At 37.7% G+C, this 27,579-nt stretch overlaps 2 protein-coding genes across 2 annotated transcripts in view; one reads left to right on the top strand and one right to left on the bottom strand.

Annotated features, from left to right (window-relative positions):
• The first annotated feature begins 1,331 nt into the window (after positions 1–1,331).
• Positions 1,332–27,579, top strand: part of LOC139946749 (protein MMS22-like) — a 51,824-nt gene continuing 25,576 nt past the window's right edge. Inside the window, exons 1-18 of the mRNA XM_071944419.1 lie at positions 1,332–1,503; positions 3,070–3,151; positions 3,432–3,557; positions 4,373–4,431; positions 4,664–4,742; positions 5,486–5,657; positions 6,632–6,722; positions 7,324–7,421; positions 7,873–7,986; positions 8,786–8,980; positions 9,961–10,026; positions 10,809–10,931; positions 12,034–12,086; positions 12,984–13,043; positions 13,392–13,487; positions 14,688–14,799; positions 15,052–15,130; positions 16,184–16,277. Of these exons, the coding sequence (XP_071800520.1) occupies positions 1,386–1,503; positions 3,070–3,151; positions 3,432–3,557; positions 4,373–4,431; positions 4,664–4,742; positions 5,486–5,657; positions 6,632–6,722; positions 7,324–7,421; positions 7,873–7,986; positions 8,786–8,980; positions 9,961–10,026; positions 10,809–10,931; positions 12,034–12,086; positions 12,984–13,043; positions 13,392–13,487; positions 14,688–14,799; positions 15,052–15,130; positions 16,184–16,277 (1,817 nt within the window). The 5' untranslated portion in view covers positions 1,332–1,385. The remainder of the gene's footprint in view (positions 1,504–3,069; positions 3,152–3,431; positions 3,558–4,372; positions 4,432–4,663; positions 4,743–5,485; positions 5,658–6,631; positions 6,723–7,323; positions 7,422–7,872; positions 7,987–8,785; positions 8,981–9,960; positions 10,027–10,808; positions 10,932–12,033; positions 12,087–12,983; positions 13,044–13,391; positions 13,488–14,687; positions 14,800–15,051; positions 15,131–16,183; positions 16,278–27,579) is intronic.
• On the bottom strand, positions 22,481–23,751 carry LOC139947306 (tachykinin-like peptides receptor 86C). Its single transcript, XM_071945201.1, has one exon. The coding sequence runs from the start codon at positions 23,618–23,620 to the stop codon at positions 22,481–22,483; it is 1,140 nt and encodes a 379-aa protein (XP_071801302.1). The 5' UTR covers positions 23,621–23,751.

Raw genomic sequence — 27,579 nt, 5'->3', positions numbered from 1 at the left:
TAATAATTATTATTCTCCGCCGTTTTGCAAATGAAAACGGATAGATGTTACTTTCTAAAAAAAAAACATGAAGTGTTGAGGTGTAATAATATGACTGCAATAACAAAAAATACAGACGCATGGTCATCTCTAAAAGGTAAAAAGCAGAAACTGAAAAGACGTACAACACTGCTGATTAAATCAATAAATCAAAGTTTCTATCATGTCGAGACATAATTATTATCGACATGAGCGTCCAGTTATAGCTCTCAGAATAAAGGTTTGTGGAGTGTTCGGTAAACAGTCAGTGACCATTGCTGTCAAATAGTGTAATATAAATGTCACGATGGAGATGGGTCCACTTTTGTTTAAAGCTAATGCCATGTCACAAGACAGAGGGTAGGCCTATAACATAATAGGAGTTTTAAATTACCCAAAATAATAAAAGACTCTTCCCATGAAGTAATTTGCATAATTTTATATCATGATTGTGCACAGTGCTAACTTGCACCTTTTGTGTACGGGATGGAGCTAATATAATGGTGACGCACTCACGCGTTTGTGCGCCTCCCTTAGTGCACAACTGTGTACGCATAGAATTGTGTAGCCTACCGGTTCAGATAATGTATGATTTAAAAGCTTTTTTGTGTTCATTAATTAGCCTCTAAACTAGTTAGCAAGTAGAGGCTCCGTTTGCAACCGCGATCGCTGAGGATATACAACGAACGTGCACGCGTGTTTGTAGCAAAAACACAAACAAACAAACAAAAAAGTAGGCGTAAAAACACACTGAGGCCGTTTCCGCGAGACCTAGACTTCAGCTCGGCTAGATTGCTCGCGTCTAGTCTGCTGCCCTATCTATTCTTCATATTATTTTCAACACTGACACAGACGCACTGCTATCAAGCCAAGTAGGGCCCCTAAGCAGCCGCTCAGGTCGCCGTTTCCAATGCCGGACATGATGACACGGCCTATAATACACTCAGTAATAAAAGTTAAAATCCGTAAGATTGAGGCAACATTCGTTTTAAATTTGTCTGGTAATTTCGCTGAAGTTTTCTATTGTGATTATGTAAAAACTATGAGTTTAATTATGAGTAGTGATTATGCGTTCAATTATTTTGAACTGCGTAAAATAATAATGACATCGTCATCGACGGCCCCGCCCGCCCCCGCATGCAGATGTCAGTCAACTTCTATTGGTAATTAATAAACAGCGCCCTCTGTTGAACTCATCATCGAGACGTCTAGGGATCAGACATCTATTGGTATGTTGTATAATGTACACCGTCAGTCTGGTGACGTGAATTGTTTTCTCCCTTGGGTGGTGGCGCGCCATTTCAACAGTCGGACAGTGTGGTTGTCGAGGGTAGAGATTTCTCGAAGCTGAAAAGTGAAAGTGAATCATGGATCTTGAGTACTCTATAACACCCCCAATGTCTCCTTGTGGTGGGAATGACATTGAACTTGAGCAGCATGATGTGGACCATCAGCCGACATTGTCGCTGGAAAGATTCAGACAAGGTCAGTATGACATGATGACTATATTTATTATAAAGTTAATGATGATTGACTCTCCTCTGTGACTGTGTGGCCATGGTGGCCGGCTGTGTCCCCTGTGACTGCCAACTGTGTTGACATGATCTCGGTCGGTGGTTCGGATGTGATCATCTACTATACTAAGTCGAAACAGATTTAGGTAAAATAGACAATTTATATCAAATAATGTACATTACATTGTACCACTGGCACTGTCCCATCAACTTTGTATAATAATAATTTGATTTTGATTTACCCCATTTTTTTTTGGGGGGGGGGGATTGTTGTCTGTTTGATTGGGCTTACTCATTTTTCCCATTCGAATTATGTCACGAAATAAAAATATAGTATTATTATTTTAAAAAGTATCTCATTTACCTAACGGAAAAATTTCCGTATGGCGCCACCACTTTTTCACTCATTATTACAAAAAGGGATATCTCAATGAGGTCAATTAGATTCTATAAAAATATTGTTTCATATCGATTGAAAAAGTGGTGGCGCCATCCGGAAACCAGATAGGATACAGAAACTTTTCCAGTCTCTTGCCTTGTTTTGGAAAACTTACTTCTGTGGTAGTTGGTTTTGGAATTGGATGATCTGATGTGATGATCCTGATGACTGTTTGTATTGAGTGAGAGTAGGTACATTTGTGGTGCAAGTGGTAGTATTTTTAGTATCTTGATTCTTGCATTGCCTTTGGTTCTTACCTTAGTAGCCTCGGTGGGATGGGTTTCAGGATGGGTTGCGAGATAATTAAAGGCAGTGGACACTATTGGTAATTACTCAAAATAATTATTGGCATAAAACCTTTCTTGGTGACGAGTAATGGGGAGAGGTTGATGGCATAAAACATTGTGAGAAACGGCTCCCTCTGAAGTGCCATAGTTTTCGAGAAAAAAATAATTTTCCACGAATTTGATTTTGAGACCTCAGATTTAGAACTTGAGGTCTCGAAATCAACCATCTAAACGGGTAATTTTTCTCTCATTGTTATCTCACAACTTCGATGACCGATTGAGCTCAAATTTTCACAGGTTTGTTGTTTTATGCATATGTTGAGATACACCAACTGTGAAGGCTAGTCTTTGACAATTACCATTAGTGTCCACTGCCTTTAAACAGGTCAATGGTTTGTTAGGGATCTTGCTCATTATTGACTTTGATTGACAGTGCAGTTTTATCACCATTCACTTGTTATTTTTTCTCTTTTTTTTCAGACAGTAAGCCTAAATTATTATAATTATTTACAACCATACATGTATCTCAGAATTGAGTTATTTTTTTCTCTACATCTTACAATATTTTTCTTAACAAAAGTTTTTTTTTTCAGTTGAAACTTTGAGAGTAATTTGGGTGGAGGGCCACTGCTAGAGTACTACCCTAGAGCCTAGAGGGTGCGGACGATTATCAAGTTGGGGCAGAACACAATGATTTTTCTGACTACAAACTAACTAAACATATAGAAACCTCTTTTCCTGAAAAATAAAAAAGCAATCTAGATTAATTAACACAAACAGCATGAATGTTTAATTTGTTTCTATATTTCAGACTCCACCCAGTGTCTGGCTTGTATTGAATGTTTCCGAAGTAACTTGAGAGACCAGTCGTCTACAGCTTCACTATTGAACAGGTTAGATTCCCCTTATATTACCCCCTAAGTGGCCCACTTTCCCTCAAGTGACCTCAATCCTCCAATTCCCTCCTCAGTCTCTCCTATGTTGACGCTACTGAGGCCAAACCCGGCTGGAGACGTTGCGACCACATTTTTTTTTCGATCGTAGGCATTCGTCTGTGCCATCCATGGCCATCATGGACAGTTCGAACAACCTCTATATTACTTTACATATTTATTAACAAATTTTAAGTGGAAATCAATGCTAAATGTCTTTCTTTCTTTTTCCCGTCTCTAGAGTTCTTCTGGGCAAAGATCCATGTCCAGCTTTGTACCAAGATGGCACCTGCGAACTGTTTGGACACACCTATGTCACTGGAGTAGCATTACTTGATTCAACAGAGCACCTCTTCAATCTGGCAAAGTGAGTTTCAAAATGATTGAAAATGTTCTTAAATGGTCCGTATACGCTTTGTACTGACTCTGAAAATTGTTGGCAATGAAAACTTTTGGTAAGTAGTACAGCAGCTTTGGACAGGAAAATGCATTTTGAGAAACTTTTCGCTTTGAAGTACTGCATGCAGTTATGGAAAGAGATCACTTTTTATCCCCCTAACTATGAATCTCAGAAGCCTTACTGACAGTAATGCTTCGCAGATTGTGCATTCCAATTCTGGACTATTCTTCCTGCATGGACATAAACGCTTCAGATTTTCAGCAATATCTCAAAAATGATACCACCTTTTGAAATGAAATGAGAGTGGTTTCCATAATGAAAGTTGGTTCTTCACCTAGGAGTGTGATGGGAACCTGTACCAGGGCAGAGCGACGTGATACATTATTGGCAGCACAGGCTGTAGAATCCCTAGGGACTAGATGGTTTAAAGGGATTGAAAACAACAGCTCAGTGACCGGGGGAACCAGTGGAATTTAATCTTTATGAGGGACGGCCATTTTCACCTTGAAATGGACAATCTTTGGGGGAACCTCTGAAAGGACACCAAGGCTGTGACCTTGGCATAAGAGGCCATGGCCTCTGTGTTGATCCAGGCATGCCAGGGTAATTGTGTCCATTGGCCATGAGCATCAAAATCAACATACTTTCAGCGCTACATTGTTTTTATCATGAAGTTGCAGAACGTTTCTTATCTCTCTCTAGTAGACGTAGACTTTGTCTGTGGTCTCCTCCTCAAATTGTACCCCAAATGAGTAGTTTCTTATGTGATCCTCTTTTTACAGACACTACCTAACAAAGATACAGAGTCTACTCGGGCAGGGCAGTAACTGGTCACTCTTGGGTAAGTTGACACCTTACTGAAATTAGTGATGAGAAATAGTTTCTCATTATAAATCTAAATACAGACTTTTCTGAAATACCATGGCTTCACAACCAGAATTAATAAAAGAAATGAAATAATGGAATTAAGAAAATGAACATTTATACAGAATTAACGATGCTTGTTTATATCAGTACAAAATTTACTTAAGGCTCATTATTGACATTTGGTTTTTGAATAAATTTTTTTCCAGATCCAATTGTGAGTGAAGCAAAGAGACTCCATAACCATGTGATGGGCTTCATGGAGTATGTTCAGGTGTTTGTGCACAGGTGATGATTACTCTATAAAGTAGGATTTGAAACTTTACGTGGTGGAAATGCGACATAGACCTTATGCATTGACGTCATCCAGCCGCCATCTTAGAGTAAAAACAGTGACGAAACAATTGAGACGCACAGATTTGTCGGCGCGGCGCACAGTATTGGCCAATGAACAACCTCCTTTTGACCTCTAGGTGAGGGCACCCTACTGAAATGACGTCATGTGCATAAGGTCTATAGAATGGTTTGCGGTAACACCATCTAATGATTATCTCTAAATAAGTTGGGGTGGTCCTGAACCAACTCATTTAGAGATTATCATTACATGGTGTGACCGCAAACCTTTTAAATTATTCTAATTGTTATCTCTTCTGGTAATAATTTGGGGTTGAACAAAGAATAATTTGACTAGATGGACAGGATTTGAACAAACGACTTCTAGATTAAGGTGGCCACGCTCTACCAACTGAGCTCTCAAGCCCTATATTGGCCCTATTTTGTCAATATATTTGTTCGGGGATGCCAGTCAGAAACAAATAACATGTAGAGACTTGAAACTCTATGTGGACTAAACACACAGTGTTATTTACAGTGCTGAAGAATAGAATTTTCCTTAAGTGTACAGGTCAATGGAATATCCACCTAGTGACTGCAACACAGAACTCAGAGTGTACGAGTGTATTTTTTTACAGTGGTTGAGACACCATTTCTAAATTCTCGTTTAAATCCCTGATTCATTGTTTGTCTTGCAGATTCTTTAGTCCCCTGGAACCAAACCAGACCCCGTCCATCTTCACCCAGAGGATCGCAGGCTTCCCAGCTCTGCTCTTGGCTAATCTCAGTACGCTGTCACTGTTTAATGGCAGAGTCAGCGAGTTGCACCCAGGGATACTACAGCATAGTGCGGCTACTGTGCCTAGACAGGTAAGAGACCATCCCAAGTTGGATTGCTTGAAATGTCCAATCGTGAATAGGGCCCAATTAATGGCAGAGTCAGCGAGTTGCACCCAGGGATATTACAGCATAGTGCAGCTGCTGTGCCTAGACAGGTAAGGGACCATCCCAAGTTGGATTGCTTGAAATGTCCAATCAAGAATAGGGCCCAATTATTGGCAGAGTCAGTGAGTTTTACCCAGGGATCTTCCATACAGCATAGTGCAACTGCTGTGCCTAGACAGGTGAGGGACCGTCTTAGAAGCTTGATTGCTTGGAATTCCAATTGAGAATGGAGCCCAATTAATGGCAAAGTCAAAGAGTGGCACCCAGGGACATTACAGCATAGTGCCACTGCTGTGCAGGTAAGGGACCATCCCAAATTAATGTTTGAAACGACGAGACCACACCAGCTCTTCTCAGAGCCTACACTCCCACAAAAGAGATTTACACATGGTTGTACCCCAAAGTTTACTATTTATTTATAGTTTCTTCTTATTTATCCACACCATGCAAAGCTTCAAACATTACTTAAAGGCAGTGGACAACTATTACTTGTTTTTTACTCAAAATAATTATTAGCATAAAAAACTTACTTGTTTACAAGCAATGGAGAGCTGTAAAGCTTCAAACAATACTCAAACAGGATACCAGTCATAATTGGTACATGCTATTTTGGTTGGTAACCTTATTCTGGTAATTGCATATTATGTTTAGCTACTTTTTCTGGGCTGAAGCAGCTTTATGAAATTTGACCCATGTCCTTGATTTGCTTGGAATACCTAGATGGCTTGCATATTCCTATTTGGGTGTTCCACACGGGAGGCTGTGATTTCATGTGCCCACGAGAAGCCACGGCTAATCTAGCTCTTTCAATTGAACAGTGGTTCATTCTCAATCATTTTACATGCGTATTGAACAAGTGTTCATGTTCACGTTTTGTTCTGCTTGTGTATCTGAAATAGGATTCTACTGGAAGTCTTTTGTATCATATCAACCTATGCATTCAGTGGAGCGTCGTTCAAGTGCTGCATGTACTTCACAGCAAACTCAGAGGTAAGTAATTGTAGACTGCAGACCTATCTGGCAAGTGGGTTTGCCTGTAAATCAAGTAATGGAATCGCTTCACGTCAGGGCCCAATTTCATGGCTCTGCTTAATACCGTGAGCAAGGAGTAGGCGCTTACGGGAGCAGAGAATTCTGTGCTTACGGCAAGCATATAGCAGGGAATTTTGGCTTCTGCGCGTGCCTACTCCACATTACTAGGCATTCTATGCTTATGAGGCTAGTGCAGAAATTTGGCGCTTACACATAAGTGGGGAAGCATGATTGTAAGCCCAGAATTCTGCGGTAAGCAGAGCCTTGAAATTGGGCCCTGGTGGTGTGTTTGGGTACATATGCAGAGGATTTATTTTGACCAGAACGACTGCAATTCACAGTAAGTGCCTACTCATATTTTCTCAACGACAGCATAAAATCCAGGTGCCAAAGAAAAAGGACTGAAAAAAAGTATTGCAGGTGGGCATAATTTCAGAATACCGACTAGAAGTTGTTAACTGCTGTCAAACTTTGCAGGCTTGATTTTTTTTGTGCACGCACATGCCTACGCAATGTGATTTAGTTTGATATTGAATTTGTTTTGTTGTTAATAATGTAGGAACACCAGGAGAACAAGAAGTTGTCACCACACTTAATGAGAAATCTCAGGCGCTCCTTCAAGATCTACTCTGCATAGCAATAGTCAAGTACAACAAGGTATCTTTTTAATGAAACACTTTAGGGTCGTTGAGGTATGGAGCTTTTTGGCCATTTATCAAATTATTGTGGGATATCGTGAATGCCAATTTTTCATTTATTGTTTGTCCTACTTAGGCCTGAGTGACTAGTGCTACTTGTGTTGAAGTTGTACCTATTGATTGCAGCTACATGTATGTTCAATTTCTTTTGTCAAAGTCGTTACTAATTGCGTCACGACTTTGACATAAGAAGTTGAAAAGCAGCGGTCGTAGTGAATTTCAAAAGAGTTGCTTACTGCAATGGCATCCATTGCAATGAATACTTAACATTTTGGCATGAACCTTAGCATCTTGCCATTCACAAGCTTTGGTTTTGAAAATGGCGATCCTTAGTACAGAATTTGGCTGTAAGCAGCACCAACCATGAAATTGGGCTTTGTGAAAAAGTTTGATTTTTTTCCATTTTGCAGCTTGGTTTGCACGACCATCATCAGCAAGGTCCTTTCACTGATGGGTGTCTGCGTGATCTTTGGATTGCATGCATACAGTTCCTGGATTACAGACATGTACAATACTCTACAGATGTAAGTATAAACCATAATAATGATTATGATTTGGTAGGCTTAGGTCAGAAATCCATGAGTCCGTCATGCAATGTGCTCAGTGCTTAGTGGGCAATCCTTTAAAAAGATATACAAAATAAGCAGTGCACATAATTTCGCGATAGGCAATACTGATACTATAAGTTATCACACAAGCGCGAGTGGAATACGGAAAAATATAGCGCTTCTGCGTCCCATATCCAACGAGGCCGTAGACCGAGGTGGATATGGGACGCAGACCACTTTATTTTTTGTATTTCACGAGCGCGCGTGTGATAACAAATTTATCTTCCAGTCTCACTTGCAACGTGCAAAATTTAAAATTGCAGAGCGTTATTTCACGTGCACAAAGTTTAGAATGTAATTTTTGCACTGTCCGTATACGGAGCGTGACAAAATGACATTTCACAATACGCACTGTGTAATAAAAACAGAGGAAGTAGGATATAAAACAGAGGTCGTAGCATATATGTTTTTATCCCCCTAGTAGTTCGAGCTTCTGATTGGTGGATTAGCGCGTACTGGAAGATAAGTAGAATTATATGTGTTTTGAATGCCATGTATTTTAAGTTGTACGCATTACTGGCTGCACATTACACACAACACATATTGAACACATTGATTCCAGTCCTAATCATCACATGACGAGCAGTCTCTCAAAGACACAAGTACATTTGACATCACCAAGTCTATTGCAATATGATATTACGTGTCACTGCTCGTTTGGCTAATTTTGCAACAAAAATGTATTTTTATTATTTTTTTTGTTTTCCTACTTCAGTCATTCTGGTGCAATTTCCATGCAGCTGTCACACCCTTCTTTGATGCTTCAAGCGACAGTACGACCCTTGACCCCTATGAGGAGGGGTCACGACCTAAGCCCAAAGACCCCATTGGACTTTGCTGGTGGCTGCTACATAATGTTGCACCTTTATATCAGTATAACATGGATGGCCAGCTGTCAAGCAGTAACCAGGTATGCAATCTAAGGACAAGAGAGGGCGCTGTTTAGAAAGAACCTTGGCTACGCTGCCTAACAGGCATCTCAAAGCCCTTTGTTAACAGCAAAGTATGTTGAGCTATGATTGGTGCATGTTAAGCGCAATTAGCTGTTATCGTGAAATGTGCTATGATGAAATGCACTATTTATAAGAACTAGTTATTATTATTAATCTGCACCCAACCATGCCAGAAAGGCTAGGGCTAACCCTTCTCATAGCAATAGTTGTACTGGGTTCTTTGGCTTTTGTTTTGTTTATTTTCCATATCGCAACTGGACAACCTTCTGCCCCTAGTAGAGTCTGTCTCAATTTAACCTTCATGGACAAAGACTTTTCCGGAGGTACATACGACAGGCCACTAACTATTTTTGTGCATTTATACCGTAGGTCCCTTTGGTTGGTATGCAGCAGCTAATACTCATTTTCATTACATGAATTAGATATAATAGATGTTAAATTTGCATTGGAGATAAAGAATATTAATTATGGTGTTTACCCATACACCGATGTGTGTTAGCACTGTATACTCAGTACTTTCCCGAGTCCTGTGACAAAATATCACAGGCATGTTACTCGGGTGGGATTCGAACCCACGACCCTTGCAATTCTAGAGCAGTGTCTTACCAACTAGACTACCGAGGTTGCCCGGCAGCTAGAGGCAGTTCGAATCCTAAGTTTTGAATTAGCTACATGGGGTGGATTACACAAATACTTAAGACTAGTCTTTTCTAGAGGTAGGACAAGTTAGAACTAGCCTTAAGTTTTTAATTACCTTTTTTTTGAATGAGTCCTAGACTGGTCCTAGGACTCTTTGTGAAATCAACCACTGGTCCCTTTAGCCAACGCTGTGATTTAAAAAAGGGTCTATAATGTGTAAAAATAAGGCAGCCCCAGTCATTATTAATTGATTGTTCTTTATGAATCATGTTCGATAATTTTGTATGTTCTTCTACAGGGAAAACCCATCAGAAGTTATTGGCTTCTGGTTGAAGACCTGCTGAAAATAATGTTCGCACCTAATGTAAGTAAATTCACTTGGGCACAAAGTACCAATTGTTATTTATAATTATGGAAATAGAGTGCCAAAAAGAAATGGTACTTAAATAATACTTGTGTGTGTGTTCATGTATTTATGATGATAAATGTCGATTATTACTTGATATAATAATAGTAAGTTTTATTTTCAAGCAAACTTGAATCCTCTATTCTGATTGGTGGATCCACAGCAGGAAGAGTTTTGATATAAACCAATATTAATTGGCCCATATCAAACCCTGTTCCATTGACTTTATTTTAAGATCAGGGTCCAATTTCATAGAGCTGCTTATAGGCAGTGGACACTATTGGTAATTACTCAAAATAATTATTAGAACAAATTATTATATAAAACCTCACTTGGTAGTAATGGGGAGCTATTGATAGTATAAAAAATTGTGAGAAACGTCTCCCTCTGAAGTAACATAGTTTTCGAGAAAGAAGTAATTTTCCACGAATTTGATTTCGAGACCCCGTATTTAGAATTAGACCCCGTACCTCAAAATTACACATGTACCAGCCAAAACGCGTATCCTGCCAATTTTTGCCTAGCAGGAATTTGTTAAGCAAGTTAAAAAGTGTTTTCTGGCTTAAAAACAGCTCCGTGAAATTGGTCCGAGATGACAAGTAATTGAGCACAGCAATCTCAATGTTCTATTTCTGTAATCCATATATAAAACAGCCTCAAAAGTCACTTTCAAAAAAATTAACTTACCATGCGGATGAACGAACTAAAAATAAGAACCTAATTGTTTGATCTGTTTTCAGGGTACCCTACCTGATGAAGGACACATGCAGAGCTTTCTGAAGTCTTGTCTGGTTTTGTCTCATTTGTGGGAGCCCAAAGGATCTGTGCTGACCCTGCTGTGGGGACACTTTTACAAACGTCTGGTAATAATGTTAATTATTCGCAGTCCTGAAATAAGAGATGCCATTTTTCCGGATTGACACGGATTTCCAGTTAAAAGAAAAAAAGAGGAAAAGAACTTCCACAAAAACAACGTTCGCCCTCGCCCCTGATAAGTCAACACGATTTTAAGGAAAAAAAGAATATTAAAGGAACACATTGCCTTGGATCGGTCGAGTTTATCTTTAAAAAGCGTTCTGTAACTGTTTGTTATAAAATCGATATGGTTAGAAAGATGTTGTAAAAGTAGAATACAATGATCTACACAAATATGCCTCGAAATTGCGTGGTTTTCTTTTTACCTCGGCGACTAACACGGTCGGCCATTTATGGGAGTCAAATTATTGACCATGGCGGACTGTGTTAGTTTGCGCTTTAAGATGGAAACCGTGCAATTTTGAGTGATACTTGTGTGGATCATTATATTCTACTTTTAAAACATCTTTCTAACCATGCATTTCATAACAAACGGTTTCAAACGCTTTTTATAGACCAACTCGTCCGATCCAAGGCAACGTGTTCCTTTAATAGTAATAAAAAATAATAAAAATCTTGATGATTACAATAGCTGTTCCGACTACCATGTCGGAACAGCTAATAATAAGAAAACAAAATTAACATATCAACAATTACAATAGCTGTTCTTCTCAGAACAGCTAATTTGAGTCAAGGACTGATGGCATTGTAAGTGGCTAAATTGCTGTAAAGGTCGTAACATTAGTCACTCGGCACCACGTAAAGTTACCTGGGCTCATCTTCATGAGCTGCTCTAAGCACACAAATTAGCTAAGCACAACAAAATTATGCTTACCAGTATATAGTTACCAGCTTAACTACCCTGTCGCATGTACAATTTGTGACTGGTATCCTGCCTGCTCATTACTGCTTAGCAGACAAAAAGCAAGATTTTCTGCTTATAAGCAGCTCTATGAAATTTGGCCTCAACATGCTTTGTGCTATTATTAAGTTAACCTTTATATTTGTTATCCAATACTTTTACAGCAAGCCCTTTTTAAGTGGTTAATTTTAGAATGACCTGATTGTAAATATAATTATTAATCTTTTTTGAATTCCCTGTCTTTGCAGAATAGCAAATTGGTGATTCCAGGCCAAGGTTTGGGGAATTTTGCTACAATATGGTAGGTTTATTATTATTCATGGAATGAAAACATTCAATTTGGTTGCCATGGGCAAAGTTACAATTCATTTACCCAGTTCCCCTTGTGGTTTACTACTTTATAATTTATTTAATAATTAGTCCGAAAAATATATGGTTATTTTATGGGTGTATTTGTAGTTTATGTGATGAGTAGGGTAGATGGCTTGAGCTTTTGATCCAAACAAGACCTTCAGAGGCATTATAAACGTACAAACAATTACATAAAGGCCTATCCATGTATAGAACAAAAAGAGGGAAAGGATTAAAGGAACATTACAGAATTGGTTTTGCTTGCAAAAAAGTTGCTGGCAGTGTAAGCACTTTATGTAATCCAACATATATATATACTGACAAACATGTAGAAGTTTGAGATCGATCAGCCATCTGGGTCACGAGAGAATAGTGAAAAACCGATTACAAATTATGCATTGCATCGATGCCAAAACAAAAAAGAAATAAAACGCTCCCAGAGCGATAACCTCAAAACGCGAAAGTAGAATATTTGTTTCTCATCAAATACGAAATTTCAGACAGAAATATTTCAAGGGATGTTTTCTACTATCATCATCATTAGACCGTGTAAGTGTTATGTAAATCTGTGATCTTCACAATTTTTGTTTCTTACCAATTCTGTATCGTTCCTTTAGGGGAAGGGATCTTGAAAAAGCGGGAAAATTATAGCAAATCAAAGTTTCTGTTTTAGAAACAATTGGTGGCTATGAACCAAAGGGAGTAAAAGTGGTGAGGACAAAGGGTGGTCAGTATGAAAAGGTGGATTACTGGACAATAAAAGTGGTAGTTGTGGGGAAACATGAAAGGTAGGATTAGAGAGCATAGATAGTGTATTTATGATTATATATGTTTGTTTTTTTTACAGCAAATCAGCAAGTTCTTGGTATGACCAATGTAAGCAGAGAGTGTCTGACCACACTGGAAGGTGGGTTGGTTTAGTTTTTCAGACTTGTCCAGAAAGGAAGAAACTTTTTAAAATTCTTGAAGGTATTAACTGTTATAACAAATCTATCTTAAAACTTGTTAATGTCTTTCTTTTGCCATAAAAGGGTGCACAACGCAGTGAGATTGAAAACAAAATGTTGACAGATTTGCATATAAATTACAATGCTACATTTGCACATTAAAATTAATGGTTAATTTTTTTTATAAAAAAATTGTCTGAAATGTTCACCTCACTGTGAAGCATGACGTTTTCTCTGTAAGGATCTTTTAAAATTATTATTCTGTGTAATTTTTAGTGTTACATTTTGTTTTGTTGCATAATCTGCAGCCGTCATCAAGAAAACAGTTCACAACTGTTTCTGCGCATTCTAGCAACGCATCTGAAACAGATGAAGGATGCAGGATGGCGACAGCTCCAAGGAAGGTACATATGGGAAAATTTAGTTGTAGAATTTGAAAAGACACTTTTAAAAACTAATTGTGCAAATCTTGGGTGTATCCAAAGTTCCGGGACCAAGTTGGTCCTTAACTTAACATGGTGTGCGCATCCATTTCTTCAAATACTTTAGTTTTAAGGAATGCGTTGCCTTGGATCGGTCGAGTTGGTCTTTGAAAAGCAATTGACCGTGTGATATGAAATGAATTTGTTTAGATAGATAATTAAAAAGTAGAATATAATGATCCGCACAAAAATGCCTCGAAATTGCACGGATTTCCTTTAACATCACGAAGAAACACGGTCGGCCATTTTGTGGAACCAAAATTTGACTCCATAAAATGGCAGACCGTGTTAGTTCGCAACGTAAAAGAAAAAGCGTGCAATTTTGATTGATACTTGTGTGGATCATTGTATTGTACTTTTAAAACATCTTTCTAACCATGCATTTGATAATAAACGGTTTCAAACACTCTTCAAAGACCAACTCGACCGAACCAAGGCAATGTGTTCCTTTAACATAGTGTATGGCTTACTAGACATAATATATCAGATTGCAGAAAACTAAAAATTTAGTCGTGAAATAATTGAGTTTGTGTACAGAAGATGAATTATTAAATGTGGAAGGAAAACCCCATTTGAGGCAACGCTCTAGTCCACAGAAGTGAAATAGCGATAGAAACCACTCGGCTAGTAATGTCACAATAGAATATGGGGATGTTGACTTCTCATCATGATCTTAACATGAATTGTCGACCATTTCTAAATTAATGGCCGAGGCTGCCCATGGCAATTACGCTCGTATTCGCGAAGTCCTACAAGCCTGAGTGTTTTGTGAAATAGAAAATTTTGAGGACATTGATTCACCATTCATCTTTGAAACTCTTGATAACTTAGAGCAAGTTTGTGTGCGCAAATTTAGTTCACCACAGTCTAGCAACGCACATGCGCAGTGACGTACTCACCCGAACGACTCGTTTGGTAGTCTAGTCAACCTTCCACCTTTTCGCTAAAGTGTCACTGGTTCCCCTCTGCGCTTAACACATGTTAGAATGGAACATGCTGTTTGGACCAGTGAAGAAACCAATGGTCGACCAGCCTGGGTTTGAGTCAAAATGGTCAACCTTTAGTTAACCATTGTGCACACTCGAACTTGCTCTTGATACATGCTGTGCCATTTTGTTACAGATTTTACTCCAAGTTCCACGGAAGGAGTATGAAAGAACTGGATGAAACCGGTTTAAACCGCTTCCTGAACTTGTTCATGACCCTTGCCCTCGTTACTGATCTCTCTGCTGTGGTATGTACCGTCAAATGTTCAGGTGCTATCAAATAGCATTAAAATAAGTATAGTTTCTGAATATTTCTGGCAAAACTTTGATCAATGCACTGTACCAGACATTATTCAAATCAATGGTTTATTTAAGATTTTTATGCATTTTCAGTCTGTTATTAATTATTGAAATATCACCATGCTTAAAAACAGGGCTATTAAAACGTTCTGCAAGCAGGGACAAAAATATGAGAACTTTCTTTTTGCTTTTTCTAACAGTCTGGTCGCATGTTGGATTTTCTTGATCTACTTCCAACAGACACTTTGTCCAACGGCAAAGTCCGACTCATATGGAGAGGTGAGCACGAAAACTGTTATTTCTCGTTTTTTTTTGCCTTATACTGTTTTTTTTTTTGAATTTTTTTTTATATAATTAGTGTGGGTGGAACATGTTTCTATTTTGTTTCACCTCATGAAGTGGAATAGTCCAGATTTCAACTGGTTATATTCTGGTAATATATTGCCCTCCTAGAAATTGTCCCACTAGAAATTTTTGTTCTGGCTTGTAAAAACTTCACACACCTTTTTCTGCCACCACTAAAGCATATGGGGAAAAGGGTTTTCCCCGTTGCATCTCCTGAACTCGTGATTTCACTCCTGGATAATACAAAAGAAATCTTTTTCTAGAACAGTTTAAGTTTTTTTAAAGACACTGGACACTATTGGTAATTGTCAAAGACTAGGCTTCACGTTTGGTGTATCTCAACATATTCATAAAATAACAAACCTGTGAAAATTTGAGCTTAATCACTCGTCGAAGTTGCGAGATATTAATGAAAGAAAATTCCACCTTGTAGTCGCACTATGGTCACACGAAGTTGTGTGCTTTCAGATGCTTGATTTCGAGACCTCATAATCTAATTCTGAGGTCTCGAAATCAAATTCGTGGAAAATTACTTCTTTCTCGAAAACTTCAGAGGGAGCTGTTTCTCACAATGTTTTATACTATCAACCTCTCCCCATTACTCGTAATCAAGAAAGGTTTTATGATAATAACTATTTGAGTAATTACCAATAGTGTCCACTGCCTTTAAGACTAATGTAGGCTATTTCTTGTGAAATAACTTTGTTTTAATTTTATGGTTCTTTCTTTGTTTTCTGTAACTTTTGTATTCAGTCCTTTTTTTCTCTGTTGACTTTCGAAAAGCGCTTTGAGACATCATTGTAATTTTGCACTTAATACAAAAGCGTTTAACAAAAATATAATTCAATGGCAATGCACCTCATGCATCAAATATTTGTTTAATGTTGGACTCCATTATTAAAGTGTGCACTGTGTTGCAAATTATTGGATGAAAACAATTTTTGCGAGTGGTACATAAAACAATTTATTGTGATTCTTTGATGCCAGGTTTGTTTACAATGTGTCTTGTACATGAAGAGCAGGGATATGATTTGGGTATCGTTGCTGATAGACTGGTACAAGGGTTCAACTCAGTGTGCATGTAAGTCCTTTTATTCCTCTATCCGAAAGCACCTGGGCCCAATTTTATGGCTCTGCTTACCGCCAAATTCTGCGGTTAAAAAAATAAAAATAAAAATAAATAAAAATCTGCGCTTACAATCACCTTCTCCGCCTACAAAAAAGGGCTAAACTTCTGCGCCAGCTGTGTTAGCGTAGAATGCCTGGTAACGCATGCGCACAAGCCAAAATTCCCTGTTAACCCGTGAAATACATTTGACCCACATGTAAGCACTGAATACCCTGCTTCTGCAAGTGCCGATTGTTTGCTTACGGTACAGCAGAGCCATGAAACTGGGGTCAGCTAGTAAACAATTATTGTGTGTCTGCAATCCTGGAAAGCTCCAATTAAGAATTTCCAAGTTTGGGCACAAAAACAAAAACAAAAACGAAAATATACATCTTTTATATCCTTTTCAGTGTGTTTACGTTGACTTTCTAGGGTCAATAAACTGACTTGATGAGCAAGTGATTTGCCTGGGCCATTCAGCAGCACAACTGGTTTGTGCTTGACCTAATTACAATGATTTTCACTTGCACACACAAGGTTTACTATACTGCAGACCTACCAAGTCTCATGCATAAGCGTGATCAGACTCCCGCATTAGGGGTCTATCTCACGCTCACACGCGCCGCAACCATTTGAAAAATCTCACGCATAGCTGGCCTCTGAACTTGGCATCTCTGATACTGGCATTGCTGTCGCCACACGTAATTACCAAACTAATTTTTTCTACTCATAATAAAGTGTAACTCTAAAGCTAAGGTAATCGTTCAAACTGATTATTTTACCATCCGACCAGGTAGTAGTTAAAAAGCAGGACTGTTCTTTTCAGAACTGAGAAGACTCTCGAATCGGTTCCGAAAATTTACTCGGCAGTAGTAGAATATAAAGCAAGACAAGTCCTCTAGAAAGATGAAAAATTAACCTGGCAAGTAGATACACATATGGTGTTACCACATACCAAATATATATTGATACCTCAACATGCAATGCCTCATATTTTTTCTTAGAATTGTACCTATTTAGCTTCTACAACCAATGCGTCTCCTGTAATTGATTGTGTTAAGCAATAGCATGCCTTCGTGACTAGGTGCCATTAGTGATGTAATTATTATCCTTATTTAATATTGTAACCATTTAAAATCGCAAATGCTACGCAGCTTTGTGTGGCAATTAGCCAGTACCTTCAGATACTAATTAATATGGAAAGCAGTAAATTGCCCGACGTTGCAAGGCGTGTCATTAAAGGCAGTGGACACTATTGGTAACACCTCAAAATAATTATTAGTAAAACCTTGCTTGGTGACGAGTAATGGGAAAAGGTTGCTGGTATAAAACATTGTGAGAAACGGCTCCCTCTGAAGTGCCATAGTTTTCAAGAAAGAAGTAGTTTTCCACGAATTTGATTTTGAGACCTCAGATTTAGAACTTGAGGTCTCGAAATCAACCATCTAAACGCACACAACTTCGTGTGTCAAGGGTGTTTTTTCTTTCCTTATTATCTCGCAAGTTCGATGACCAATTGAGCTCAAATTTTTACAGGTTGGTTATTTTATGCATATGCTGAGATACACCAACTTTGAAGGCTAGTCTTTGACAATTACCAATAGTGTCCACTGCCTTTAATAATTAGTGCAAAGAGAACTCGAGGGCCTGTTGATTTAGGAGCATCATGATTAAATAATGCAAAAATTAGTCAATAGGAGACGTTGCAAGGCGTGTCATTAATAATTAGTGCAACTCGATGGCCTGTTGATTTAGGAGCATCATGATTAAATAATGCAAAAATTAGTCAATAGGAGATGTTGCAAGGTGTGTCATTAATAATAAGTGCAAAGAGTACTCGAGGGCCTGTTGATTCAGGAGCATCATGATAAAACAATGCAAAAAGTGCCGGTAGTCAATTACCCGACCTTACAAGCATTTCATTAATGATAAATTACCGCAAAATTCAAGTCTCTTCTCAAAACTTATCTTATGTCACAGGTTTTCAATGACTAATTTTGTTGTGTCTGTTTTTTCTTTGTGTTGTGTTTTGTTTTTGTTTTGTTTTTGGTTTTACTGCGCCTTGAACACCCAGCAGGGTGGATATGTGCGCATTACAAGTATTATTATTATTATTATTTATTATTATTTATTAAAGATTACTTACATGTAATAGCATATTGATTAAGGGGCATCACGATAAATGTAAGGGCAAAAAGTATGTATTTGCCTGACGATACGACCCAAGCAGAGTCTTTCTCAAAGGCCAAATGACAACACGCTACACATAAATAGGTAAACTGGTGCAACAGAAGCAATCGAGTGGAATGAAAAGAAAAAAACAATATTAAGGAGAAAGCACTCAGAAAAAGCAAGGGATAACAACACTTCTTCGTTATTTAGTCTGATTCTGAGGGTTTTTTGCCTGTGGAAAATCTGGGAAAAAATCTGAAAAATAATGATTCAATAACCTGAAATGTTTGTTTGAAGGCAGTGGACACTATTGGTAATTACTCAAAATAATTTTTAGCATAAAACCTTACTTGGTAGCTAGTAATGGGGAGAGGTTGGTACATGTAGTATAAAACATTGTGAGAAACAGCTTCCTCTGAAGTGAAGTAATTTTCAATGAATTTGATTTCGAGACCTCAGATTTAGAATTTGAGGTCGCGTTTTTGAGATATTCGAAATTCAGAGCGAATGTCCATGCAAGAAGAATGAAATGATTCACAATCTAAGACACGTTACTGACAGTAATGCTTCTCAGATTCAATTTTTGTAGATATAAAAAAAGATTTTTTTAAACTTTTTACCCACATTACTTCTAAGTGAAATGTTTCTTAAAATGCTTTATACTTGTTGTAAGTTGCTTTATACTAACTGTTATACATGTAGGCTTGTAAACAAAAGTTTTTGTTGCCATTAAAGGCAGTGGACACTACAAACATTGTGAGAAACAGCCATCTCTAAAGTGACATAGATTTCGAGAAAGAAGTAATTTTCCACGAAATTGATTTCGAGACCTCAAGTTTAGAATTTGAGGTCTCAAAATCAAGCAGCATCAGAAAGCACACAATTTCGTGTGACAATGGTGTTTTTTCTTTCATTATTATCTCGCAACTTCGACGATCGATTGAGCTCAAAATTCACAGGTAAGTTATTTTATGCATATGTTGAGATACACCAACTGTGAAGACTAGTCTTTGACAATTACCAATAGTGTCCACTGTCTTTAATTTGACTATCTAACAAATGCCTTTACTTTAAAAGCACTGAACACCTTCTGTAATTAAATTGTCAAAGACCAGTATTCTCACTTGGTGTATCCCAACTACTGCATAAAATAACAAGCCTGTGAAAACTTTCAGATAGGAATAAAAGGCTTCTGGCCAGAATTTTTAATAATTTTAGAGAGAAATTATCTCTTTCTGAAAAACTACATCGCTTCAGAGAGGGAGTCGTTTCTAATAATGTTTTATACTAGCAACCAGCTCTTCGTTGCTCATTGCTAATACATGTATTATTTTAGTAATTACCAAACGTGTACACCATACATGTATGTACATAAAGGTCACTCAGCCCTTGTCCTCAAAGAGAATATTCCTACTTTTGTTCCCACAAGCCAAATATTTACCCTCGCGAATAGCTCTCTAATTTTTGCATAATGTGGCGGCCATTGTAACACTTTATTTCATGAGTGACCTACTCCAACCTCCTCAAGTTTAATTGCTGTCGGAAAAGGCTTGACAGTCCATTTAGTTTTATGGTTCATTTCCTTGATTGAGCTGTTAATGGTTAATAATATATACCATTATTCATATTATGATGGTTTGTCCATAGTTCATTTCCTTGATTGAGCTGTTAATGGTTAATAATATATACCATTATTCATATTATATAATGAATAGGGTAGGTGGCCTTAGCTTTCGATCCAAACCGGACCTTCTTCAAAGGCATAAAACAAGTACAAACAAATACATATCCATTTATAGAAAAAGAGAGGGGGAAAGGGATTAAGGGAAGGATCCAGAAAGAAGCGGGAACATAATTGTTCATTATTATTCTTTATTATATACCATAATTCATATTATGATTGTTTTGTTCATCCTCGTCCTGTCATTAGCTAACAATGAATAAATAATAGTGGCTTTTTTTATAGCACTCATGTCTGTCACTCAGTGAAGCTCATGGCGCTTTTATTATCCCTGATCACGGGCTATTTTATTCCATTCTTTAAACCGTCTCTGCTCCCTTCGTAGTATACACATGCTTTATAGTCAATCACATGAACCATCTCTGCCCTCACAGGTATTCAATTATAACCCCAGCCAGGTGAAAAGAGGCAATTATAGTGAAGCATCTTGCTCAAGGTCGCAAGTGTCATAATTAGGAAATCAATGTGTGGTGAAGAGGTTTTCAACTGGTGGTTTAATCCCAACGAGGCCTGGTTCTTGATAATTTTACCGAGACGAAGTCGAGGTAAATTATTAAGAACCAGGCCTCGGCGGGTTTAAACAACTAGTTGAAAACCGATTCAACACACTTTGATTCCCATTCATAAATACCATTTCGGTAAAAAAACATCAACACTTATGGTCAAAAAGTAAAACAAATGCAAATTTTTCAATGATTTCTTTCAACACAAAACCTCTCCAGCTATGAAATGGTAAGGCCCTCGGGTAAACAACTCCTTGTAAGGGAATGCTGTGCGCGTTAGATTAGGTTAGATTGCCTGGAACTGGTTGCCTGTAAATTGCCTAGTGAGACATGACCTTTAAAGCCAATGCCAGTGAACCCTTCCTAAGTTGTAATCTCTTGACAAAACAACTTGGCTGAAGGGTAAGAGCTACCTGCATTTTGCGTCTCAGAGACCTTGGATCCTTTTAACGAGTCCTCAGAGTTGCTGGCATGACCTTGTTTATACTGCAATATTCAAGAACCAATTGTCTAGACTCTTTTTGTTTTTGAAAATTAATAACACTTTTTATATAATTAAGACTTTTGAGATATTTTACAATTTTTACACAGTTAAGACTTTTGAAATAATTTAGTTTTGATAGATAGTTTACATTTTTGACATAGTTTAGGCTTTTGAGATATTTAAGACTTTTGTGATAGTTTACACTTTTTACACAGTTCAGACTTTTGAAATAATTTACACTTTTGACATAGTTGAGACTTTTGTGATAGTTTACACTTTTTACATAGTTGAGACTGTTGTGATAGTTTACACTTTTTACATAGAAAGACTTTTGTGATAGTTACCACTTTTTATATAGTTAAAATTTTTGTGATAGCTACACTTTTTACATAGTAAAGACTTTTGTGATAGTTTACACTTTTTATATAGTAAAGACTTTTGTGATAGTTTACACTTTTTATATATTAAAGACTTTTGTGATAGTTTACACTTTTTATATATTAAAGACTTTTGTGATAGTTAACACTTTTTATATAGTAAAGACTTTTGAGATAGTTTACACTTTTTATATAGTAAAGACTTTTGTGATAGTTTACACTTTTTATATAATAAAGACTTTTGTGATAGTTTACACTTTTTACATAGTTAAGACTTTTGTGATAGTTTACACTTTTTCCATGGGTAAGACTTTTGACATACGTGTAGTTTACACAAGTGTAAACTAAAAAGATTTTGACATAGGTTTAACAGGAATGTATTTTTTTTTTTTTTTTTTAACCGTTTGATTGTTTTGATCCTATTCCAGATAATTATGTACAATAAACCTAACCTGTGTGAATTTCAGTTCAAAAGGGTGTAGTGTTTTTTTGACGTCACAACCCTCCTTTCGCAGTGATATTCGCAAGTGAGTTGAGCGGAGTTCAACTGCTGCGAATTATTCCTTGCGAATTTGTGACGTCAACATTCGTTTTGCATTCGCATTTGCAGGAAGTATGAACCGGGCACTAGACTGATGAGTTACTAGTTGGTAATTGTCGCTCACTCACTTAATCGACCCAAGTTGCCGCATGTTTGAGTCGTGCTCGATGTCTTACACCCCACACAACTCTATCCTCCATACAACTGATTAGCTCCTCCATGTTGTCTACTCCTGCATTCTCGATCAGGGTCTTGAACATGCTCTTGGTGGGTCTTCCTGTAACTGTACAGGGTTCCAAAAGTAGAGTGATGTTAACTTTCACAAAATGGTGGCATCATAGTCTCAAACTCAGTTGAGTTATTCTCTCCCATCATGACTTGACGACTTATTTAAGCTTAGACTTACTGCAAGAATGTTTTTGTCTCCTGGTTGATTGGACCCGATTTTGCACCGAAATGCTCGAATGAACGCAGATCTGTATTGGGTATTAATGATGGCGTATATCAGCGGATTGACGATGGCGTTAATCAAGAGAGGAAGGTGGGTGAACCAGCTTCCGTTCTTGTAATGCAGAATTGCAAATGAATCGTCCTCAATCACCCGGTTAAAGCGGTGATAACAAAGAATCGCATCGACCAGAATGGACGGCGTCTGGCAGAAGAAGAATACCACGCCGTTGATGATCAGAACTTGGGCCACTTTGTTTCGACTGTGCTGTGCCTTGCGGTCTTTTCCTCTCATGTAATTAGCACTCCGACGCTTGGTCATCGTATGAATGATCCGTATGTACATGTAAACATTGGAAACCATTGCAAATGACCATATTACAAACGTCAGAGGTATTGTGAGAGTTTCTGTGTTAAAACTTAGAGGACCACAATATGATATGTTGGAGAAAAATTGATCCTTGTAATCTTCCGGCCAGACGACACAAATCTTTTGAATAAATCCTATTGTGCCTAGCGTCGTTGGGAAAGCCAAAACCAGCGCCATTACCCAGCAGGTTGCTACCATTGTGTTGGTTCGGCGCTGTCCGCGGATTTTCAGATGCTTGATTGGATGGCATACCGCGAGGTATCTCTCAAATGAAACTGTGGTAACAATAGCGATGGATGACAAATATCCGACGTTCTTCAAAAACCCAAAGATAAAACATTCGGGGGAACTTTTCATGATGTCAATGTTTTTCATAAATGGTGATGCTGCATACTTCAGAATAAAGAACACACTACTGTTGACAGTCAGGTACAGAAGATCAGCCAAGGCCAAATGTGCTAAGCAGATATTAGTTGCAGATCTCATTGTGGGAACACGGAAAATGACAAACAGATAAGCAGAATTGTTGATCACTCCAAGACACAAGATAATTGGTATAATGATGGTAATAACGATGATGTCCTGACGTGAATACTGCCACAATTTGACAAGATCGTCAGAGACGTTTGAAGAATACGAGAGGCAGTCCTCTAGCGTATTGTTATCTGCCATTGTGTACATTAACCACCACGGAACTTTCTAGGATTTGATGCAGTTGAATGTGTGGTTATTGGCAGGATTCCGTACTGGTTTATAAGTAGAAACACAATTTGTCAGGCACAGCCAGTCACCCATGCAAAAACCAGGCATCGGTAGTCACCAATGCAAGTGCCATTTACTTTGCGCTGGGAGATATTCTGCACTGATGTGTAGTTCAGTGTTTGGCACAGGCAAACTGATTGCAGTAGTAAGTTGTTTCCTTCGAATTGTAAACCACTTAATTTTCCACCATCAGGTTACAAACCAGTACAGAAAACACAATTTGTCCGGCGCAGTCAGTCGCCCATGCAAAGGCCGGGCACCAATACTCAGCCATGCATGTTTTGTGTCGGGAGATTTTCTGCACTGATGTGTAGTTGAGTGTTTGTCACAGGCAAACTGATTGCCGTAGTAAGTTGTTTCCTTCGAGTTGTAAACCACTTAACTTTCCACCTTCAGATGACAAACCAATATACATTAAATCATTCAAAGAGGCGGTCAATGCTACAAGATGCTTCTTGCAGTTTCTTCTCACAAACAATGGACCTCCCATTTAGTTTCGTTCTTTCTTGTTGTCTGTTCGACGAAGCAATAATACCTACATTTTTGTCCTCTCGCCTTTCTGTTGCATCTCTTTCAAAGCCCCAACCTTGAGTGGCTTATCAAGGACTTGCGAGGACTTTAATGGTCTCCCCTCCCCCCAAAAAGGGTTAATGAAAATGGAGCTTTTAATTCTTTTAGAGGCATAGCCATTTATTAATTTTAAAAGGGAACGTCAAAGAATAATGACCAAAAAACATACTCAATGAGAGCCACTGCAGCTGTTGATGGTATTAATTATAGGATTCCCTTCAAAGTATTAAAAATGGCTTGGATAACTTTTCACCCCAAAACATTTGAATCTAAGAAATGAATAACGCATGAATCATTCCTCATATTTCTGAGTGTTGGTGTCTGTTCCCAAATGCTGCCACCAGAGATGTGGTTTGTATTTGTGTCCCCATTGCTATTTGAGGAGGGATTGGACGTTCCTGTGCAAATATTGTGAAAGGTTTTTTTAGCTGTTGCCTCAACACTTTATTCAGCTGAAGCTTTCATTTTCACTTTTATTGCTTGTTTGTCCTAAATAATTTATCAGCACTAGGTTGACATAAAAAAATTCTTTGACTCTACCTTTAAAGGCAGTGGACACTATTGTTAATTGTCAAAGACTAGCCTACACAGTTGGTGTATCTCCACATATGCATAACATAACTAACCTGTGAAAATTTGAGCTCAATCGATCATCAAGTTGCGAGATAATAATGAAAGAAAAAAACACCCTTGTCAAACGAAGTTGTGTGCGGATAGATGGTTGATTTCGAGACCTCAAGTTCTAAATCTGAGGTCTCGAAATCAAATTCGTGGAAAATTACTTCTTTCTCGAAAACTATGGCACTTCAGAGGGAGCCGTTTCTCACAATGTTTTATAACATCAACCTCTCCCCATTACTCGTCACCAAGAAAGGTTTTATGCTAATAATTATTTTGAGTAATTACCAATAGTGTCCACTGCCTTTAAGGCTATCTGGGGCGACATGTAAATGAATAATCACATTTTATATCGACTTATTATGCAGGCATTTTTTTTAGTGTTCAAATGCATTGCAAACGGATGACCTGTCAAAACCTATAGCTACATGTATGTCATATTAGTGGTTCTGCACATTGGTGTTGATTTGAGGGAGAAAGAAAACTAAGTCAGTTAACAAACAAACAATTGATTTTTGTTAATATTTCACTCTTTTTATCCCAGCCCTTTAGTTTGTTTTTGTTTGTAATTGTTAAAAACTTTATACATGATTATATTTTTTATCATAAGTGACCCTTTTCATCTACAATTGTTGTATTGTTCGGGGGAAAAAGAAGAAGAAAAAAATGGATCTGTCAAAAGCTACAGCTATATCAAATTAGGGTCTCACACTAATGGACCAAGTCCATTGACAAACAATTTTTTTTGTTTTTTTGTAATACTGTACCTTAGTTTTTTCATATCATTCCTTTAGTATGTTTTTGTTTGTATTTTCTAGTTACCTTTTTGGTAATTTTTTTTTCTGTGAATGCCAATAAATAACTTAAAATGAAATACCAACATTTAAAAAACCCTCAAAAATAGCAAGTACTATACCAGCAGCATTAAACTATATTTTTTTACTTTTTACTGCACAAAGAAATGTGAAATGTCCTTTAATAACAATCATATTTTGATTTTCTTTAGCGTCTTGTGAAGATCTTACACCAGGCCTTTTACAACATAGGACCTAAAGCCGTTGGTCCCATGAGTCGTGTTACACATGTAAAAGAACCCAGTGCACTTATCGTAAAGAGAAGAGGTTTGCCCCGGTGTTCCTGGCTATGGCTGCTAAATGCGCCGTAGCACCACTGGGTTTCAGAATTCATCACTTGAATAACCTATCTTTCTGAAAGCTTGTAAATATTAAAAAGCCCCTTGAGTACCTTGTTAAGTAGATATGTGTGCTATATACATGTAAGACTTCAATTATTAATATTATAACCTGCCATTAGCCATCGCACTCATGAAACACGCCTCATTTAACATTGAGCACTCTAAAAAACGCTCTCTTCAAAATGTGTTTATTTTATTGTAATGCACACAGGAAAAACATGTGCATGCATACAGAAAAGTTAGCTTCAAATTGAGTGATACACACGTGTAGCTCTATGGGTGTAACCCAACATTAAAGGGAAACGTTGCATTGGATCGGGCGAGTTGGTCTATGAAAAGCATTTGAAACCGCTTGTTATAAATGCATATATGGTTAGAAAGAAGTTTGCCTGATTTTTGTTTTACTTTGCGATTTTACACGAGCAGCCATGGAGTAAACAATTTGACTCCACAAAATGGAGTGTTGTGTTAGTTCATGATGTAAAAGGAAAACCCTGCCAATGCGAGGCATGTTTGTGTGGATCGATATATTCTACTTTTAAAACATCTGTCTAACCATGGCCCAATTTCATAGAGCTGCTTAAGCACAAAATTTTGCTGAAGCAAAAAAATCCTTGCTTAGTAAAATCAGATTACCGGCCAAGACTCCATTAAATTGTTATGCTAAGTAAACAACAGCTAAATACCAGTCACAAGCAATGTATATGGCATGAAATTTTTGCCAGTAACATGTGAAAAATAAGCGAGCTATTTTCGTGCTTAAGCAAATTTTTTGCTTGAGCAGCTTTATGAAATTGGCCCCATATGTGTTTGATAACAAGCGATTTCAAATGATAAACCGACTCTCCCGATCTAAGGCGATGTGTTTTTCCTTAAGTTTGTATTAACCCTTCTGCTGTTTGAATCCTGTATAAATGTAGATGTGTGCAATAAAAGTAACAATTTCAAAGTGTTTTAGCCGCGTTTTTGAGCTTTCAAAAAAATTCGGAGCGAATAGCAGGGCTTTGGAAGGGGTGATAGTTTGATTTTAGTTGTCCCCTCAAAAAATTTAACTTGTCATAGTCGGGCAGTCATGGTGCACTCAAGTTTTGATGTTCTGACTCTAGCAAAGAGTGGGTCCAGGCCCTGGTCTTGACACTTGTGTGCAGGGCACAGTTTCATAAAGTCTGTAAGCATACAAAATTACTAAGCAGATAAAAATCTTGCTGAACAGAAACTGGTTACCAGTGGGCGCCAGTCACAACACTGTAAATGATGGAATTTTGACTTGTAGTTGATTTCTGCTAAGCAATGTTTTTCTGCCCTTACTAAGTTTTTGTGTGCTTACACAGGCTTTATAAAGTGCCCAGTGAGCCTATACCAAATTGCTTAAAATAATAGTTTTCGCTTGATAAAACAAATCATGTACATGTGTACATCCTCAACATTTCTGCTAAGCAATATTTTTCAGCACTTAGCAAGTTTTGCTTTTTCAAAATTGCTTTAAACAGTTTTC

Source organism: Asterias amurensis, chromosome 14, assembly GCF_032118995.1.
Source record: "Asterias amurensis chromosome 14, ASM3211899v1".
NCBI classification, from domain to species: Eukaryota; Metazoa; Echinodermata; class Asteroidea; order Forcipulatida; family Asteriidae; genus Asterias; species Asterias amurensis.
Note: the sequence above shows the minus strand (reverse complement) of the source record. Positions and strands in the feature narration are given on the sequence as shown.

What these genes read in the sequence shown, in the direction of transcription:
- LOC139947306 (XM_071945201.1), bottom strand. Translation starts at nt 23,620, where the DNA reads ATGTACACAATGGCAGATAACAATACGCTAGAGGACTGCCTCTCGTAT.